Source organism: Castanea sativa, chromosome 10, assembly GCF_040712315.1.
Source record: "Castanea sativa cultivar Marrone di Chiusa Pesio chromosome 10, ASM4071231v1".
NCBI classification, from domain to species: Eukaryota; Viridiplantae; Streptophyta; class Magnoliopsida; order Fagales; family Fagaceae; genus Castanea; species Castanea sativa.
Window position 1 is genome coordinate 37,498,308 of NC_134022.1, and position 19,645 is coordinate 37,517,952.

The window sequence follows — 19,645 nt, forward strand, 5'->3', positions numbered from 1 at the left end:
AACAGAAGCAGAAAAATAACAATTTCTGCACCACGCATGACTCTACTGTGTTGCATAACAAAAAGCCACGGCCAGGGTTGCTGTTATGTCATGAAACGAATATAGGAGCTTGACACACAGACGCAACAATCACGTCTTACTGCTAAAAATCAATTTGAATGTATCGAGTGCTTAATTAATGCGGTTTTCACATGTACACATAGTATACTAACTGGAATTAATTCCCACACATCCATACCCACGCCTTCAAGAGGGAAACCAGAAATGTAGAGTATCTGGATTATCAAAGAAAAAATAAGAAAGAAATGTAGAATACTGAACTGTTTAAGAATTTTTTAAAACTTTATTGTAAAATTGATGTAACTTCGTGTGCATAACTACCTACATTTTGGGAGAACAAAATCCTTTCTCCCTCATCTGTTATTCTGTTACAGAAACTTATTTCTACAACAGACTTAACTTATTACACTGTGTACTGTGTAGCTACTAGCTTCTCTTTTGGGATGATATCCTCTCTCTATAAGGGTAAATAGAACTCAAAACATCATGCCTAAAATTTCCCTCACATAGCCTCTCCTTTAATTCCTTCTAACCCTTCCAGAGATTTGAACTTACAAGTCACGCCAAGATCACCTGGAACATCTAAATCCTTTCTCCCTTCTCTATAACCCCAGACGGGGAACATCATTAAGCCAATAGGCAATTGGCAACTCAAACCAGACATACATATAATAACAAGTCAGCAGCTATTATAAGAGAAAATTGTCAATCATGTGATGGACCACATCAGCCCCAGCAGAATTGATACAGTAGTTTTTCACCTGAACAGAAAGAGAATTAAAAAGAAAAAGGGTCATTGAACCAGCTTATTAAAGGTAATCATCAGGATGGAATCAATTTTTCCCCCCTCCCCTCAATTTGTAATTTATGCAACTAGTGTTAAAAGTAGGAGAGAGGAAAGAGTGAGAAAAGAGAAGAGAGACAGAATAAAAGAGGCATAAAAGTTTTTTGCATGTTGCCAGAGTGCTTATGCATATTTGCTAAGCACTCTAGCAACATGAAAATTATTTTTTGCATTTTAGCTTATTGGATGTGGGTGTTTTTTGTGCATTTTTGGTGGATGGTGTTATTTATTTTGTTTTTTAATGGGTTATACGTTACCCAATGAGAATGCTCTAAGCAATCAGATTATTCATTCAGAAAGTTATGCTGGAATATGGCAAAGCTCTAAAGGTCCTATGAAGGTATATCAAAATCTGTATATATCCTGTTCCTTCACTGTAGTGATAGAGGAATGTGGACAGGTTAGCTTAGGCTTGAAAAGAGAAGCAGAAAAAGAACAATTTCTGCACCATGCATGGCTCTGCTGTGTTGTCAAACAAAAAGCCATGGCTTGTGTTGTTATTATGTCACGAAACGAACATAGGAGCCCAACACAGACACAGAAATCACAACATACCACAAAAAAATTATTTTTAACGTTTTAAGTGCTTAATTAATGCGTTTTTCACATTTACACATGCTAACTGGAATTCATTCCCCCTCATCCATACCCACACCTACAAGAGGGAAAGCAGAAACGTAGAAATGCAGAGTATCTGGATTGTCAACAAAAAAAAAAAAAAGAGAAAAAGAAATATAGAATACTGAATTGTTTAGAAAAAATCTAAAACTTTATTGTAAAATGGAATGTAACTGCGAGCGCATAACAACCTACATTTTGGGAGAACTGATCCTTTCTCTTCATCTGTTATTCTGTTTCAGAAACATATTTCTACAACAGAATTAACTTATTAAACTGTTTACATACGTGTGTAGCCACTAGCTTCTTTTTTGGGATTACATCCTCTCCCTTTTCCCTGCCACAGTATTAACTTAAACTGTTACATTCGTGTGTATATTTACTAGCTTCTCTTTTGGGATAACATCCTCTCTCTGTGGTGGTAAGTAGAACTTACATCATACCTAAAATTTCCCTCACATGGCCTGTCTAACCCCTTTTAAACCCTTCCGGATTTTTGAACTTCCAAGTCATGGCAAGATCACCTGGAACATCTAAATCCTTTCTCCCTTCCCTTTAAGTCCATAACCCCAGTCAGGAACAATATTAAGCCAATAGGCAATCGGAAACTCAAACCAGACATACATATAATAACAAGGTGGCAGCTATTATAAGAGAAAATTGTCAATCATGTGATGGACCACATCAGCCCCAGCAGAATTGATACAGTATCTATTCACCTGAACAGAAGGAAAGATAGAGAATTTTGTAAAAAAAGGATCATTGAACCAGCTCATTAAAGGAAATCATCAGGATGGAATCGATTCCCCCCCCCCCCCCCACACCCCTCCTCAATTCATAATGTATGCACCTAATAGGACATGGAACCATGAACTCACCCTATATCATGTTTTTACAGAGGGAGGAAATTTTATTTGAGCTAGACGTCATTGGTAATCAGTTAAAAATATGAAAAAATAATGATAATTGTTGTCTGATAGTGGAACCAATTGGATCATAACCCTGATAACACAAAAATGGAATTTATGTCCTACATGATGACATTCAAGAGAAAGTAAAAACCCACCTGAATGGTACTGTGCGCAAGATATCTTTGTTTAGTTCCACTGAAGTTGACGTCAATCCGTTCCCAGGTCACTTTAGTCAAACCTCTTAACATTTGCTCTACAAATGTTGTAAAATGATACAATTGTGTGAAAATAAGTTAAAAGTTTTAGAATCAATCAATATATAAGGTACGCATTGTACAATGTTCCTTTTTCACACGGCTCATTACTTATCAAGATAGTTTGCTCTAGATAAAATTCAATTATCCAAGTTTCAAGTGCATCACAAATTGGAATCAAAAGCTAGTAAAAAGCTGTACCAATCTTCATCGACCTTTCCCAAAAAGGCCAAAATTGCAATCAGCAAGTCTTACAAATCACTGTTTAACAACTTATTTTTGAGTCATCTGGCCCCACTACCAAGAAAGATCTATCACAATCTTCATGATCTTCTTGGATAATATTTATTATCTACCAGTAATTAATTAGTTCAGATTTTATAATAGTCAGGTGGGTAATTTAAGTAAATGTAGAGGACCAGTATTCATCTAGTTTTCAATAGTGAGAGTAGTTTGGTAACCAGTTAAAAAGGACAAACATCAACACACCTTCTAAGTCAATGTTCTTGAATCCATTGACTTTGGCCTCCAAGAGGACTTCTTGTTGTCGACTGGAAGTTTCTGCTGTCTCCACATTTACAACATGCCGGTATTTGTCATCTTTAGAACGATGGCAATGCTGATAGAGAAAAATAGTTAGAGTAACTCAAAATGATTTAATCTTCCATAAAAACTTTCAAAATTACCTTTGGGAGCTCATCTCGCAGCCGTAGAGATGATGTACTCCATCCCACAAGTTCTATGGAAAGTGTCAAGTAATTAACAGAAACACCACGAGAGTGTGATAAGAATAACAATTAAGAGAGGCCAATGGTCAGACCCATCCACTAACTCCTTGAATTTCAGATTTGAGCATCTAGAGATCTGACTTCCAATGATTTTACTTGAACAATAAGGTGTACAACAAAGTAGAAAGGATTAATAAAAAATAGAAGGATACGGTCATATCGTACATTTGCATAGGTGACACGACGCTTGAAGGACTGCAAAGCAGATCTGCAGAGACAAGATGACATTTGATGACTTGTTGAAATCATTTGTGCTGATAGTAGACACTCATGTTGCACAAGAACTCACATAAATTTAAGATCTTCACAATCATTAGCCATCTGAAGAAGAAGGGGAGGTTTTCCATTATCTCTGTCAGTTAAAAATAGATGTTTTCCAGTTCTACCAAGCAACCAAGATGCCCGAGATGCTACTTTTTCCATGGTATAAAAGCCACAAAACACGGGAACCTGAAAATAAAATCCACCAAGATCCAGAAACTTTATTGACATGGAGCCATACATATAGTGTAAGCACAGTAGACATGTAACAATTATTAGTTTGTTGCATTATCAAATGCCTTTTTCATCATCAATATGACGATACCTATCTCTAAAAATCAAGATGATAGCCTGCCTCACAATTGAAAATAAATTCCAAAGTAAGAAACAACAAAAACTGTTCCAATTAGTTCGTTTGAAGTTCAATATATGTTGCTGAAAGGAAACCCCTCTCAAGAGCCAAGTATTAAAAAAAAAAAAAAAAGAGCATCTCATAAGAATTAGCATAGTTTAGATATCATGGAACCAAAGAGAAAACATCTGATATCGAAAATGAAATCGTCATAGTAATAATACAACTGAGAATGAGCAGAAAGGGGTAATGAATCACCTGTTTATGCCCTCTTGAACCAAGGTGAGGTGTTGCAAAGGTTATAAAATTCATTGGCTCCAGTCCAGCAATTTTGCCTTTGAATTTCTCCTCTGGGCATGGATCTCCAGATCCATCACTCCCACACTCTCCATTTTCTTGTGCAAATTCCCTCCTGACATCTCTTCCATAAAGCTTGGCAATCACATACCTTGTTACCAGGCCACCCAATGAATGACCTACAAATGAAATCTTCTGAACTCCTGGGTGACGTTTTATAACTGATATAACCTGGAAAAATCAAAAACAAAAATAAATAAACAGTGTTCAATTTAAATCCTTAGATTGGTGCAGCAACTTCATATTCAAGGTAGTACTTTCAAACATGAAAGATGTTGGAAATACACATTTGAACTACAAAGAAACAGAGGAAACCGCATTACACACCAAGATTTGGTTCTGACAGAAAATTAGTAAAGAACAATCTCAGCTACAATAAGGGAACAGAGAAAGTTGGTTGTCTGAATAGCCAAACCATAACGCACCTCTTCTGCTAATCTATCTCCCATAACATCAACACCATCGAATGTCAACTTTGAAGTATTACATTCACTGCCTGCATTCAATATTAAGCATAATCAATTCATTTTATAATGGAAGCAAAGAACATCAAACTAGGCAGTCAGACAATAGCCAATCGACATATACAAGCGCCTTCATATTTATTGAAACCCACCAAAGACGCAAAATTACTAAGTCCTTAAAATTGTAATTGATAAGTGTAATGAGCTATCTCCAGTTTAAATTCCATTAACATGTTGTTATGAAAGTCAACCCGAAACGGAGGAGAAACTACTTCCAATGAGAGAAGACAGACAAGTGACCATCACCAACAGACTAAAGATAAAATATCCAGACATGTCTAGTAAATAAGATAATTCCAGCATAAGCGTCTTAATATGGATGGTCCTCCATGTACCACACAGTTATGATTAGATAGTTAATTCCCTCAAAGTTCTTGCCTTTCATTCTCATTATAACTTGAAACACTTTTTTCATTTGTCGTTTTTTTAAACACAATTTTGTTTGGCTTAAGGTCATAAACCTGGAAATGAAACACCAGATTAGATGGACTAAGTTATGTGTATAATGTAGAATTAAAGCGGGCATAAAAACATATAATCTTCAAATAAAGGAACACACACACACACACACACAATGGTGTAAGTCACTAAAACACAGGTGATGGATTAAATCAGCCAAATGATGGTTCCAACTACTATGGTCATCTTGAATTTCGTATGAACATCACTTTAAGCCAATGAACTCGTAACCATGAACATCACACTATTCAATAATGAAAATAATTTTCATCACACATTCATCGATCATCTAAGACAAACGAGATGAAAGGATTATGAAACTCACAGTGAGCAATAACATCTTCAGGATACCTCTTCAAAAACTGCTTTGCAGCATATCTCCAATTTTCAGCACTGCATAGATATAAAAGAAGATATACAAATACAATTAACTAAATTCATTAGCTAAACCACCACAATATGAATCATTCAAACTTGCTCTCAAGCATGTCTCAAATAAATCATACTATTGACTCAAAAATAAGAGCCAAATGCAAATGCAGATGCAAATAAATGGCTTGAGAGTTTTTTTACCTGCCAATGAGACCGTTAACCATTATAACAAGGTGAGTAGGATTGCGACGCTGTCCATCTCCATCAACAACTTCCATGTCAAAATTGCCTTCCTTATCATACTCTGTTCTCAGTCTCACACATCCAAATCCTAGCTTCGACATATAATAACGATACGCACCGTTTTTGTCCTTCTCCTTCTTCTTCTTCTTCCTCTTACTCTTCTCGCTCGTCTTCGATCCTCCTCCTCCTCCTCCGTTTACTTCCACTTTCCGTACAGTCTCCGATGGAGTCTCTTCCAACTCTACCGAAGCCATTGGAGCTAAAACAATAATACAGAGCTGCTTAGAACTTTTATATGTATATATATATATATATATATATATATATATATATATATATATATATATATATATATATTATTTTATAAAAGAGAAGTAGTAGACTCGTGGTGTAGCAGTAGTATTAAGAGCAGGTGCTGTATTTTTATAGGTTCTGTTTGGTTTGAAAAACAAACATGTACTTTGAATGGGACCGGTCCCCACTTTGAAGAAGAAGAAGAAGAAGAAGAAGAAGAAGACGATGAAGCTGTACCAACTCCTTTGTTTTGAAGCAACTTCGATTGGATCAGATATTCGGATTTCAGTTTAGGTCACAACCGCCCCCTGATTTTGAAGTTATTTACGGCTTCACGTTAGTCTATAGACCATACCGTCGTTGGATGACTTTGGAGGTGGAGGGTCAGAACTGGAATTTTTGGGATTGGTTTAAATGGGAAGGAAATGAAAGATTCAAAATGTGTTTTGGAATTTTCGTTTATATACACATGTGTAACACATCTTTGTTTGATTTTTCTTTTAAAAAAAGGAAAAAAACATCTTGGTTTGATCTTTCTTTTTCAGGGGTTTCTGGAAAGGGACTAATGTTGACACGCAAACGCAATTCCTGGGATTCGTTTTATGAACTTTCCTTTCCTAACGGCTTAGATTTTTTGTTTGGTTGGAAAAAGGTAAAAAAGTGAGATAATAGAAACAAGGGATTTTTTTGTTTTGTTTTGTTTTGTTGAGTTTCCTTTCTTTTGTATTTGGTTGAAAATAAAAAAGTGAATTATTAAAAAAACAATGTTTAATTTAAAAAATTGACAAACAACTACTAAAACTTATTAAAAAAGAAAAATCACATCTAGAAAAAAAAAAGTAATTTAAAAAAAAAAATCACGTCTAGTTAAAAATAAAAAAAACCATCAGGTCCAACGGTAAGAGAAGAGGTAGTTCAACCATTTGAATGTAACTATTTGTTTTCCTTTATTTTCTCCCTAATTTGAAAAGATTGAGTTTTGGTGGGCTCTAGAAGAAAAATCTTGGGCCCACCAATTTTCTCTCTCTCCTCTCCTCCCAATCATTTTTTCTCTTATTTTTCTCTCTTTCTTTTTCTATCCCCCAAAATCATCTCAACCAGACATCTTCAAGTCTTTTTATTGTTCAACGTTTGCTTTTTTTAATCATCTTTGCATTCATTGGTATTTTTTACCAAAATAGTATTGGTAGGAATATGTATTTGTTGGGTTTGATTGGAAGGTTTGTTAATCCAATCAGATATGAGGTTTAGAAATTTTCAACTCAATTTAATCCATTTATTTTAGGAAAAAAAAATTCCTAGAGAAACTACCCCAATCCTATATGTTTGAAAACTGACTTAACCAAAGGTTGGCGCTTACATGTTTTGTACTTGTAAAACTTTTGAGTTTCAACTATTTAAATTTTTCTAGTAAATTATTATTATTCACATACTATATTTAGTATTCATTTGAGATCCGCTTATTTTGCTGAAACTGAAAATTTTTTGCTAAAAATACGGTAAATAAAAGTAAAAAATTGTTAAAATAGTACAGTGAAACCATGAATAGTACCAAAAAGTGCATTAAGACCAATAAATAGTACCAAAAAATACAGTGATACCCATAAATAGTAACAAAAATAAGTTTAATAGTAAAATAAGTTGGCAAAAATAATTCCATGCCAAATACACACTTGTATATTTCAAAAAATTTTAAATTATCAAAATTAATTCTCAAAATGCTAAAATTACTTATTGTTGGGTTGAGATTGCATACCACTTTCATTTGAGCCCTAAACTTCGTAAATGCTTCATTTAAACCTCTGTTTTTTAAAAAAAAACAGTTCATTTAAGTCTCATGTCACAAATTTTGTTAACTCTCATTAAACATCATGTGAGTATGTGACCAACTAGCTTAGATTAAATTTATTTTGAAATTTGATATTTATACATAACTGTTTTGTAGTGAAATATTATAAATTTTATTCAAATAATTCAAGATATTATATCAATTATTATCGCCAAAAGTTGAAGGAAGATCCTCCACTATACTGAGACATTTTGTTTTGTCTCAAGTCTCAACAAAAGATGCTGAACAATAAGACACTGCATAATAAATTAGATGGTTTACAAACATGGAAAAAATTACAATTGCAAATTGACTAGATAGCAACTTTATCTTAAAATAAAAATAAAAAAAAAAACTTTATCTTCAAGTAAATTTGAATGTAGCATCTTGAAAGTTTAAGATATAATATATTCCAATACTTTAAGGTTAAAATGAAAGTTTATAAAACTGAATTCTCCTTTTTAAAGAAAACAAATGTTTGGTATGAATCTTTAATAGTTATAATATGAACAATCTTTTATAAGATATAAAATTAAAAAACATTAATATTGTTCTACAACTTTCATCAAGTTCCATTGAAAAGGAGGGAACAAGTAAGGAAGAACAACCGTTTGACTTTGGCACATGAGGTGGGTATAACATGTTATCATCTACAACGCCATTCTAAAAATAAAATTTCTAGGCCAATCAGAAATTTCAAAGTTTCTAGAAAGTTATTCCTCCTAACTTTTATTTATTTCTTGGAGAAGTATGCAAATTATTCGGGGTTGCTTTCAAGGTACACATCTTCTTAACATATTTTATTAGCCGTTAGTTGAACGGTCAACCGACCTATCAAGGATTGTTGGCATTAACTTCTTTATTCATTGTTATTAATATTACTCTTTGAGACTTTGACTTAAAGAATTTATTTGAATGCATAATTTTCAAGTTTGATGGTTAATGTGTTCTAAATAAAAAAATTTATAAAAAAAAAAAAAACATTTCTCTGCCTTTTAGCTAAGATCAAGTGTTCTTAAAAAAGAAAGGGTTTAATTGTTAATGATTTTTGGGTCTTGCCTTTACTCAAATCTATGAGTTATCCTTGATTGCAAGGTTAGAGCATTTGTGATGCTCCTGCAATTTTCTTTTTATCTATTTTAACATAAGAAGTTACTTCTTCTATTCTACATACTCACTATTTAAAACATGTCATATTAGATCATTTATTCTACCTACATTTCGTTAAAATATCAAAAAAAAATTTATTAAATTTTTGTTTCTTCATATACAACAATCTTTATTCGTTATCTTCCTTCATCATCAGAATATGTAAAAAAAGAATAAAAAATTAAATGCAAAATGAATAGTATTAGTATTGTAGGGACACGATTTTCAGACCAAGCTCAAAATATAAGGGATCTTGTCCTAGTGAACCCAGTACAATAAATTTGTAGAGAGTGGGTCAAAGAGCTAGGCTTTAGTGCATGGATAACAGTTAATATGGTTTTGGATGATGAGCCAACAAGAATTGAACCCTGTTCGAGAAAGTTTGTCCTCGGCACAGTCCAAGGAGCTCTGTTCTAGTATATATTGGATGACAATGGTTACAGAAGTTGTTGAGATCGCTATAGTGCTTTCTCTTCTCCTTTCTTCATCCTCCTCGTTCTCTGAGATCTCTACCCTTATTTATATTACATCTCCCTTCATCCTTACCCTACACATGGACTACATGTGGACAGTTGATGGTTTATGCTGATACTTGTCCCATCAACCCCCTCTAAAAGTCTTCTGGGGTGGTTGTTAGGCTGTCATAATACTGTTCAAAGGTCACTTTCTTATTAATGCGGTGGTAGCAGCTTTCCCTTAGATATTTTTGAGTCATTATCCTTCTTGTACGTTCATGATGCTCGTTGCTATCATTAGAACTTTCTGAAAGGTCATTCTTGATCATTAGGATCTATACCAGATTTGCGTTTAGCTTTATCCGAGGAGATAGTACTCCTCGGACTCGGACTCGGACCCGGACCACCCATGCTTCTCGGCTAAAACCACATGCTCTCGGCCAAATCCCAAAATCCATGATCCCACAAGTATAAATTTAAATAATTATATAAAAACTATATATTTTTACATAACTTTACTTGGACTGATGTAGGTAAATTTTGGGTTTGATGGGATGAAATGTGTTACTTTTACCGATATACAAGTACTCTTAGATGCTTATTTAAAGGAAGGGCTGACAAAAATTGTTCTGTACCCCCTAAAAGAAAGGCTTCAAATGGGCTGAAAATAAGGCCTACCAAGGGATCGAGTCACCCAGTCATTGTGTATCGTGGGCTTCAATATGCATTATAGAGTATATAGACTGAGCTTTATCTGAATTGTGAACTCAAATTGGGCTAACGAAAAGTCCAAATTTAGTTTAGGCTTAGCTTGGGTCAAGGTTTGCCGACGACCCTTTTTAGCCTAAACGTGACCCTAATACCCTATTGAAAGATACATCGTTTTAGAACTCTAGAATCTAGATAGATATTTTCTGTCTATGGCGGCCAACGGAAAACAAAAACAGAAGTCTTTGTTTAACATAGATATTTTTGTGTGATGGCACGTGAGTTTTTTTTTTTGGTGGTGGCACGTGAGGTTTTCTTTGGTGGTAGAGAGTGAAACCAAAGCACACCAACATATCCACTTTTTAGTTCGGGTTGTGTGTCTTGAATTTGATGATGAACTCCATCAAGAGTTAATGGACACTGTTTCTCTTCCATTTTGGTTCCAACAAACACAATGGGTTTCGGTTTCAGGCTAAATCTCAAGTGGGGTTTTCCTATTCAGTCTCATTCCCTCACCAATTCACCCTCCAGGCTTTCTTCTTCTTATGGTGAGTTTTTAGTGGCTCAAAAAAAAAAAAAAAAAAGTTTTAGTTTTTGAATAATGCGCAATTTTAGTGCTTAAATTTAGTTATATATCTGCCACTTCATAATTTTCAAATCCATATTTGAGCCCAACAAAGTATCAATAGTAGAGTGCAGAAATTGACTGTGCAAGCTTACCAACTTAAAAGAGGGATTGAATTTTAGAGTTTGCTCTGGGAACTGGTTCTAATCGCTTGTTTTTATAGATATTAGACAAGACTTTTGAAGTTTGTAGTCAGCACTTTACGGAAATGTAGAAGGCTAAGCAATTGTCTCAGAAGAAAATATATTAAGGAATAAGGACTTGTTAGAGTGAAATATAGTTGACCAGGATACAGTTTAATATGAGATACTATGCGATTTGAATTAGTTTCCATTCAGAAAAGCTGTTTTTTATTTTCAAAAATTTATGTGCTATAAGTTGTCATTTCTGGTATGAGAATTTCAATGTTGTTGTTATTTTTTTTTTTAAATCTTTTTAATTTTATAAGTATTTTCAACGATTTGTTTAATTGTCCTATGATTTATTACCAAGATGTTTCCTTTGACTTGACAATTTCTTTTGAGTTGGGAGGTTGCCACTAAATCCTCGAAAGTTAGCATGCAATCATATTAGGATTTTTTTGTCATTGAAATTTTCCAAAAATGGTGTAAGTTCAATATTGCTTTATAATTTCAGCACATTTATTATGATTCCATCTCACAGTTACTTACTAGAACAATTGCACTAATTAATTTTTTGGAAGATAAGATGTTCTCGGGCTAGAAGTTTAAGCTTGTCAAGTTGGTTCAAATCAGTGAAGAACTTAAACTCTCTTTGTGGATCTTTGTCATGCTCAATTGAATCAGCTAGTGACCCTATTGAATCTAGACATGCTTCAATTAGCTTCCTAAACCAACTGATTTTAGATTAATTATATCTATTATTTTCTTTACCCCTTCCTAACTTGTGATGTAACAATTTGATATAAATACTACATAATATGATACTTTTTTTTTTGGATAATTTGATAGCTAAAACGGGGGAGGGGGGATTTGAACCCTGGATGTCTCCATTGGAAACACCAGGAAGTCCAACTAGTTGAGCTACAATTCTCTTGTCTACATAATATGATACTAAGCTTGAGTTGCTGGGATAAGTTTATCCGGTTTACTTTCTAATTGAGCTGCATTCTCGAACTCTTTTTCTTCCAGTTCAATAAGAATACATTGGGGAGGATTTAAGTTTATAACTATGCTTGGCAATTTAGCTAGATAAAAAATGATAAGAAGTGACAAGGTGGGAATAGAAGAGATAAGAAGAGAGGTCGTCAGAAGTGAGAACTGAAGTATAACTTTTCTTTACCTGTTTGGATATTCCCTAGACAGAATGGGAGTAAAATGTATTCTTTACCCATTTTGGTTGTCTTTATTATTATTATTTTTAATTAGTTAGGGTTATTCATGTTACTGAAGAAAACAATAGTAAAATGTTCACTCACTTCCTAGCTCCCAGCACTTCTCGCCACTTTTTTGGAGAGAGAGTAGAAAGTGGACCCAGGTGAAGTTTAGTCCTGTCACTTTTATCTGCTTCTCTCTCACTAAATATCCAAATGAGAAGTTTTACTCATTTTAATCTACTTCTCTGCTTATCCATTCACTTTCCACCACTCCAAACATGGTATCCATGGCTATTAATTCTGCATTTACAGTGTTCATTTGCTTGTATTATGTTTATATAGTTTTAGTTATATCATACTTTTTACTCATGTATACAAAATGATACAGTTAGAGGCAAGGAGGCTTCTCTCAACTTGATGAGGCAGTCTTTTGTATCTGTTATTTCTGAGGAGAGTGAGACATTTTATAAAGATCCTCGGAAAGCAGACACTTGTTCAGCTCCAGCTCCACTCTTCACGGAGAATAATTTCTCAGAAATGGAAGACATGAAGGTTTGTCATTGCATTAAGTTTTCATGGGCAAGCTGCATGGAATAATATCTCAAGGACGCTTATTATATTGCGATATTTTTCTCCATTTGAAATCTTATTGTAGGTCTTATCTTTCAGAAAAACATTAGGAAAAGGTCATACAGTAGTCTACGTAACATGATCGATGATACCCAGGTACCTGTTGAAGAGGATAAATTTACTTCCTGCACAAGCTTACAAGGGAGCAAGGAAGCAAATTTTAATTTGTTAATTGAAAATCTTCACGTTTTAGAGGAAACTTTCGTTGATTCGGACGTGCTAAGGTTGGAAAGAGATATTCTGCAACAACTAGGAAGGCTTGGAGCTATAAACTTATTCAATACCTGTCTATCAAGAACAGTTCAAATCTCAAATCTATTGGATTTGTCTGACATACCTACTGATTATACAGAGCACGAGAAGAAAAGCAAAATAGATGAGCACGCAGAAGATGAGATGAAAGGCAAAACAGATGATTGCATAGGTAAAGTTATTGTTCGCTCTGGGAAAAAGAGGGAAAGAAAATCAAGAAGCGAAAAAATATTGGAAAATGCCTGTGAAAGTTCTCTTCTGTTATTGCCTTCAAAAACCATTCAGCAACGTTTTGGACAGCCTAATGTTTCATCTGTAAAAAGGGCATCAAGTTCTAGAAGTAGAAGGCTTAAGATTTCTAGGAATGAGGCTGAAATGTCAACAGGGGTTAAGGTAGCATTAATCTTCTAGGCCTTGGAATGAAATTTTTCTGTTCATGTTTCAAAAACTTCCTTAACAGCTATGTCCACATCCTTACAGGTGGTTGCAAACTTGGAGAGAATCAGAAGAACTTTGGAAGAGGAAACTGGGCGAGTAGCCACCTTACATTGCTGGGCAGAAGCAGCTGGACTCGATGAAAAGGTGCTGCAGCAGAATTTGCTTTTTGGTTGGTATTGCAGGGATGAGATTATAAGGAGTACTCGCTCCTTAGTTCTATACCTTGCAAGAAACTATAGAGGCCTGGGAATAGCCTTGGAAGATTTAATTCAGGTTTGTCAGACAAATTTTTCATTTATATACTACTTTTTTTGTTTATGATTTGAAGGTTCGCAATGAAAACACTGGTATATAGGTTGTGTGAGACACTATACCTGTCTGGTCATTGGTAAGAATTCATCTATATTTACCTTTACAAGTGTGAAGAGTTAGAGGGTGTTATACTTTTTTGTCAAGAAGCTTATGGCTACTACTTCTTCCCATTGCTGTTTTAATATCAAAGACACTCATGCATTAGATAAGAGAATGAAAAACAAGTCAGTATAATAAGTTCAAATTAGATAAATATGCAGCCTGTGTCCTTGAGTCTTGATTTTTGGTAGTTCACAAGTCTCACATCTCATGCCTGCATCAAAACATGACCCTCATGTTTGTGCCCGCATTGTTAAATCATAAAATTCCTAGGTGCAGCTTTCTTTCATGCTGAGATTGATAAATGCATGAAACTGCCAAAAGGAGGAGAAGAAGAATATAAGTTTATATATGTGCATGCATGTATGTATATTATTATATAATATGTATCCGCATATAACTCTCATTTTCCTAACTTCTTGCTTGCGAAGATTTACAAGTTCACTTTTGTTTTATTTTACAGGCTGGAAATCTGGGAGTGCTCCAAGGTGCTGAAAGGTTTGATCATACTAGGGGTTACCGATTTTCAACCTATGTCCAGTATTGGATAAGGAAATCAATGTCAAGAATGGTATCACAACATGCTAGGGGAATTCAAATTCCTGTATGTTTCTATATTCTTTAAGATGTTGTTTAAATGTAAAAATGTCAAGTTTGTGACATCCAGAGGTTGATCCAAATGTTTTCCTTTTTTATTTTGGTTTATAGTACACATTGTGCAGCGCAATAAATCAGATACAGAAAGCTAAGACAGCCCTTAACAGTGGCCACAAGAAATACCCAGATGATGATGAAATTGCAAAGCACACAGGTCTTTCTTTGGCTAAAATTAGATCAGCTAGCAAATGCTTAAGAGTTGTGGGTTCAATTGATCAGAAGATGGGACATTGCATCAATATAAAATATATGGTATGACTAAAACCTGTACTTGCTCCCTTTATTATATGCATTCATCTCATCCATACTGGCAAGTCAAAGTCTTGTTGATAAATTAAGATCTGTGTAACACATTTTGTTTTTGGCTATGGTCACCTAGTACTTCTGGTAGATGGCAGCAAAAATTAGTCATGCTTCTTGTCGTTATCGTTGCCCAGTAAATCTACATTGTATAATAATGTTACAGTGGAAACCATTTTTATAATTGTAGAGAAGCACATTTTCAAGTCACTCAGTGGGCACAACATATGCAATAGAACAAGCCTAGTTTTCTTGTGAAACTCTACCAGCCAATAGAGTCACCTAAAGGATCCTGATCATAAACCCTCTTGTGAGGGTAATTTTTTATTTTTTGGGGTGTCTGTGTATGTGTTCTAAAATAGTGCCGATTGGATCACAAGGCCATTGGTGTTGTTTTTCTGCACTTGCATAGTCAAATTTCTTACACAATCTGAAATAAGTGTTTGTGGGATTGTTTTCCATAAAGAAACTAGCATTTTTTTAAAGGGGGAAGGGAGATTTTGCTTCATAATGTAGTAAAATAAAAATTTCCTCCTCCAGTGAAGCAGGTTTAGGAGAAGGGTGAGCCTACTTTTATGATAGCATCATTGACTAAAAACGCTATATGAGGTGGCCATTTTCATTTGAAATTCAGACTCACAGTAACATTTCAAATCTTGTCGAGATTATTTTGTTAACTAAAAGTGTGTTTTGAAAAATCTGATGCAGGAATTTACACTTGATATGTCAGTAAAGAGCCCGGAAGAAACTGTCATGAAGCAACACATGATAAAAGACATTCATGATCTTTTGAGAGGCTTGGATTCAAGAGAGAGGCAAGCATTGTTCCTACGGTATGGTCTCAAGGACAGTCAGCCTAAATCACTTGAGGAATTTAGGAGGCTTCTTTGTATGACCAAGGAGTGGATGCGGAAAATTGAAAAGAAGGCTCTAACAAAGCTAAGGGATGAAGATATCTACAGAAATTTAAGCCATTATTTGAATTTGTAGTTTCAGCTTGATTTCAAAAGCTCCAATATTGTCTGCCTTTTAAGTTGAGTCTGGAGTTAATTTCAACTTTCTTAGGCTAGATGAATTTTTATACAAACCCAACAGAGCTAGGGTCCTGACGAGATCTAAAACTGCACACAAATTATGAGTGACCTCTGTAAGTTCTTAACCCACGAATGTGCACATCATCATTCCATGATGATCCATGAATGCATTTTTCCATCAACCTTTTTATTGTATCATATTTGAAGGTGCACATGTTCCATACTTTCACCAGTTAAGTTTTGGATAATCTCAGTTCCAGCCCTTTTAAAAAGAATATAAAGAAAAAGGATTTGATTTGAGTGTTTTTAATCAATTATTTGAGATGAGTTAGACTCATTGACATCGTTCTATCTTTTATATTTATATATTGTAAAGAACATACCAATTCTTTCGTTTTTGTTTCCTTGGATTCACAAATTCCCTTCACGAAAGGAAGTGCTAGTTAAGCAAAATAAACATTGTTTTCTTAAAAGTTTATTAGAGAATGAAATGGAATGGAATAAATGAATCATAAAACAATTGGTGGATAGAAAAAGTTTATGGGTATATTTTGTTTTGGAGGTTTTTATATGTATATATTTTAGAAATCATTGGAATAATATTAGGTTTACATTATTCAAATTCTATTCGTGATTTATTATGACAGAGATAATAGGTAGGGTGTGGCTTTTTCTTTTCTTGACGAAATTAGGGATGCTTAGAATCAAATGAATTTGAATGGATATTTAATATTTTCCCTGAACTATTTTATTCATTTTCATTGATCCTTCAAACATGGAATATTTCATTTTCCTCGCCCAATCTGGTTGCAACTTGCAACCATCTTTTATTTAATATGACATGTAATGAGTTTATGGTTTAACTTTTTTAAAAATGTAAATGTTAATTTAAAATTCTAAAATAGTAGGAATCTAATTCAAAACTATCTATCTTAACCCCCAAAAAAAATCTTCATTAAATGATATTTTAATATAAAGTAAACTACGAATTTGATCTCTATTCTTTACATAATATTTCAATTTGGTCTCTAACTTTTCAATTGTGTCAATTTGATCCCAATTCTTTTAGTGTTGTGTCAATTTAGTCCATGTCATTGTTTCTTGGATGAAAATTTTTGACGTGGCAGACGGCCAAAATAAAATATTAGTTTATTGCCAAATAAATGGAAACTATTTTTTTATATTGTCCTTTAGCTACATTAGTAATTTTCATTAAAGAGATAATAGTAAGAACTAAATTGATACGACACTAAAAGATAATTGAAAGGTTAAAGACTAAATTGAAATATACTGTAAAGGATAGAGATCAAATACAATTTACCCTTTAATATATATATATATATATATATATTAGAGTTACATTTTTTTTAAACCATTGGATTTAAGTAGATCCAATGGTAAAAAAAAAAAAAAAAAACCTCATTAATATTAATATTCTAATTAATCTCATTTATTATTCTTTATCTAATACATTCCATACTTATTTCTAAACCCAAAAAAATGTATACCTCTATTCTTTCTCTTTGCACGTTTCTCTCTCTATCTCCTGCACGGCTCTTCCACCTTCATGGCTAGGTTGCCGACAGAAAAGAAAAGAAAAGAAAAAGCCACACCCTACCTAACTTTGATTAATAACAAAACTATTGTTATGCTGTTTTGCTATTACGAATGAGAACCAATTGTGCACAAATACACATGGCTTTGCTATGCTGATTTATTGCTTGGTCCTGTCTATCTTCCTGATAGTGATCTTATTATTGTGTTGCACAAGTAGAAAATACAAAGATAAATAACTATCTAAAGGGGTATACAACTAGAACCTTAAATTTATAGATGACTTCATAAACTAGTAATGGATGGTCCCCCTCTACAAATTTTATTAGGTTCCTGTGTTGCTTCAGTCCACGTGAAAGCTTTATAAAGCCTTTTGTGAAAGGTCTCACATTGTCTTTCTGAGCCTCATAGCATGTTGGCTGATAATGTGTATGTTTTGTTGGTTATAGTTTAGGTCCTATCTTTGTTGCTCAGTAGAAAAAAAAAAAAACTGTCAGCAATGCCTAATTAGCCCATTCTAATTCCTGAGAACTCATGCTGGATGATTTAGGTAAAGGAACTAAGGAAGCCCTTTGAGAAAAATGAAGTTTCATGACTATTCAAAGATAGTAATAGTTGATGTATAAATCCTATTGTGGCCTGCTAATTATGTTGTTTTCGACACTATTGGTATGATTTGTGGACATATGTTTTGTTGGTTATAGTTTAGGTCCTATCTTTGCTGCTCAATATATATAAAAAAAAAAAAAAAAAAAAACTGTCAGCAATGCCTAATTAGTCAATTCTAATTCCTGAGAACTCATGCTGGATGATTCAGGTAAAGAAACTAACGAAGCCCTTTGAGAAAAATGAAATTCCATGACTGTTCAAAGATAGTAATAGTTGATGTATAAATCCCATTGTGGCCCACTAATTGTGTTGTTTCCGACACTATTGGCATCATCTATGGACATTTATTATGATTCTGCAGAAGAAAAGTTTTTAATTTAAAATCTTGTATTAGAAAAATAGTAAGTGACCTAGATATAATATCATAGCTTGTGCAATGCTTAATTTCAGTTGTTCCCTTGCAACTATTGTTAAATTGTTGTTGGCTAGAATTGCCGATGTAGGCACATTGCTTGCAGTTCCATGGGCTTGTTGACAAGATAGAATTGATTGTCATCTAGAAGTAATGCATGTTAGATATATTGTCAAATCCTTGATATTCCATTGCTAAAGGGCTTTTCATTGGCATATGTAGATGTCCTACAGCAAGGTTAGGTTGTGGACCCTGCTTCTCGAATGCATTACACCAGTAAGGGAGTCAATTGTAATGCTTTCCAACTATAATTATCATCTACTTGTCAAAGGACCAAGCAATAAAACGGCATATCAACAGTTTTGTTATTAATCAAAGTCAGTCTGTGGGTTTTTTTTTTTTTTTTGCCATGGATGAGATAGAGAAATGCATATAAATTTTTTTGGGTTTAGAATTAATTTAGAATGTATTAAATAAGGAATAATTAATGAGATCAATTAGCATATAAATATTAATAATGGTCTTTTTTTTTTTTATCGTTGGATGTACTTATTAAATCCAATAGTTTAAAAAAAGTGTAACTCTAAAAGGTTACATCATATGTAACTTGAACACATTTATATATATATATATTTAAAAACATTTTATAATTTTTTTTATAAAAATAGAATAAAAACTTCCTTAAAGAGTGAGTATATAGAAAGCATCTCATGCACCCGACTCATGAGACATCTTTCTCACTTGATGTGAGCTACACCGAAAAAATGTCTCATGCGGCAGGTGCGTCATACAAGATTTTTTCTTCCTTAAAATGGGAAAGCGAATCTTTTAATTAAAATTTAAAAATAGTCAAAGGATTGAAAGAAGCCAACCAACCAAACTACTACTACTACTTCACAGCCAAGCAGTC

The 19,645-nt window shown here is 33.7% G+C and overlaps 2 protein-coding genes across 7 annotated transcripts; one reads left to right on the forward strand and one right to left on the reverse strand.

Annotated features, from left to right (window-relative positions):
* Window positions 1–321: 321 nt before the first annotated feature.
* On the reverse strand, window positions 322–6,777 carry LOC142611540 (uncharacterized). 4 transcript variants are annotated; one of them, XM_075783601.1, is made up of 11 exons: window positions 6,575–6,775; window positions 6,002–6,302; window positions 5,754–5,821; window positions 4,871–4,941; window positions 4,347–4,616; window positions 3,765–3,925; window positions 3,628–3,683; window positions 3,374–3,426; window positions 3,177–3,306; window positions 2,589–2,686; window positions 322–821 (listed from the first exon to the last, which is right to left on the reverse strand). In XM_075783601.1, exons 2-11 carry the CDS (start codon window positions 6,295–6,297, stop codon window positions 750–752), a joined length of 1,275 nt encoding a protein of 424 aa, XP_075639716.1. In that variant the 5' UTR covers window positions 6,298–6,302; window positions 6,575–6,775; the 3' UTR covers window positions 322–749. The 4 variants fall into 4 exon arrangements, with proteins under 4 accessions (XP_075639716.1, XP_075639715.1, XP_075639714.1 ...); XM_075783600.1 differs by having other exon boundaries at window positions 6,504–6,775; XM_075783599.1 differs by having other exon boundaries at window positions 6,002–6,775.
* A 4,007-nt stretch (window positions 6,778–10,784) lies between these two features.
* LOC142612542 (RNA polymerase sigma factor sigC-like) lies at window positions 10,785–16,358 on the forward strand. 3 transcript variants are annotated; one of them, XM_075784623.1, is made up of 7 exons: window positions 10,785–11,025; window positions 12,827–12,990; window positions 13,108–13,713; window positions 13,801–14,031; window positions 14,633–14,773; window positions 14,878–15,078; window positions 15,835–16,358. In XM_075784623.1, exons 1-7 carry the CDS (start codon window positions 10,932–10,934, stop codon window positions 16,114–16,116), a joined length of 1,719 nt encoding a protein of 572 aa, XP_075640738.1. In that variant the 5' UTR covers window positions 10,785–10,931; the 3' UTR covers window positions 16,117–16,358. The 3 variants fall into 3 exon arrangements, with proteins under 3 accessions (XP_075640738.1, XP_075640739.1, XP_075640740.1); XM_075784624.1 differs by having other exon boundaries at window positions 13,165–13,713; XM_075784625.1 differs by lacking the exon at window positions 10,785–11,025 and having other exon boundaries at window positions 12,863–12,990; window positions 13,094–13,713.
* The last annotated feature ends 3,287 nt before the right edge of the window (window positions 16,359–19,645 follow it).

Coding starts and splice junctions, on each gene's coding strand:
- LOC142611540 (XM_075783601.1), bottom strand. CDS start 6,297: ATGGCTTCGGTAGAGTTGGAAGAGACTCCATCGGAGACTGTACGGAAA. Junction 5,822..6,001: donor GTTAACGGTCTCATTGGCAG/GTAAAAAAACTC, acceptor ATATCTATGCAG/TGCTGAAAATTGGAGATATG. Junction 3,684..3,764: donor TGTGAAGATCTTAAATTTAT/GTGAGTTCTTGT, acceptor TTGTCTCTGCAG/ATCTGCTTTGCAGTCCTTCA.
- LOC142612542 (XM_075784623.1), top strand. CDS start 10,932: ATGGGTTTCGGTTTCAGGCTAAATCTCAAGTGGGGTTTTCCTATTCAG. Junction 12,991..13,107: donor CAGAAATGGAAGACATGAAG/GTTTGTCATTGC, acceptor CTTATCTTTCAG/AAAAACATTAGGAAAAGGTC. Junction 14,774..14,877: donor CTAGGGGAATTCAAATTCCT/GTATGTTTCTAT, acceptor TTTGGTTTATAG/TACACATTGTGCAGCGCAAT.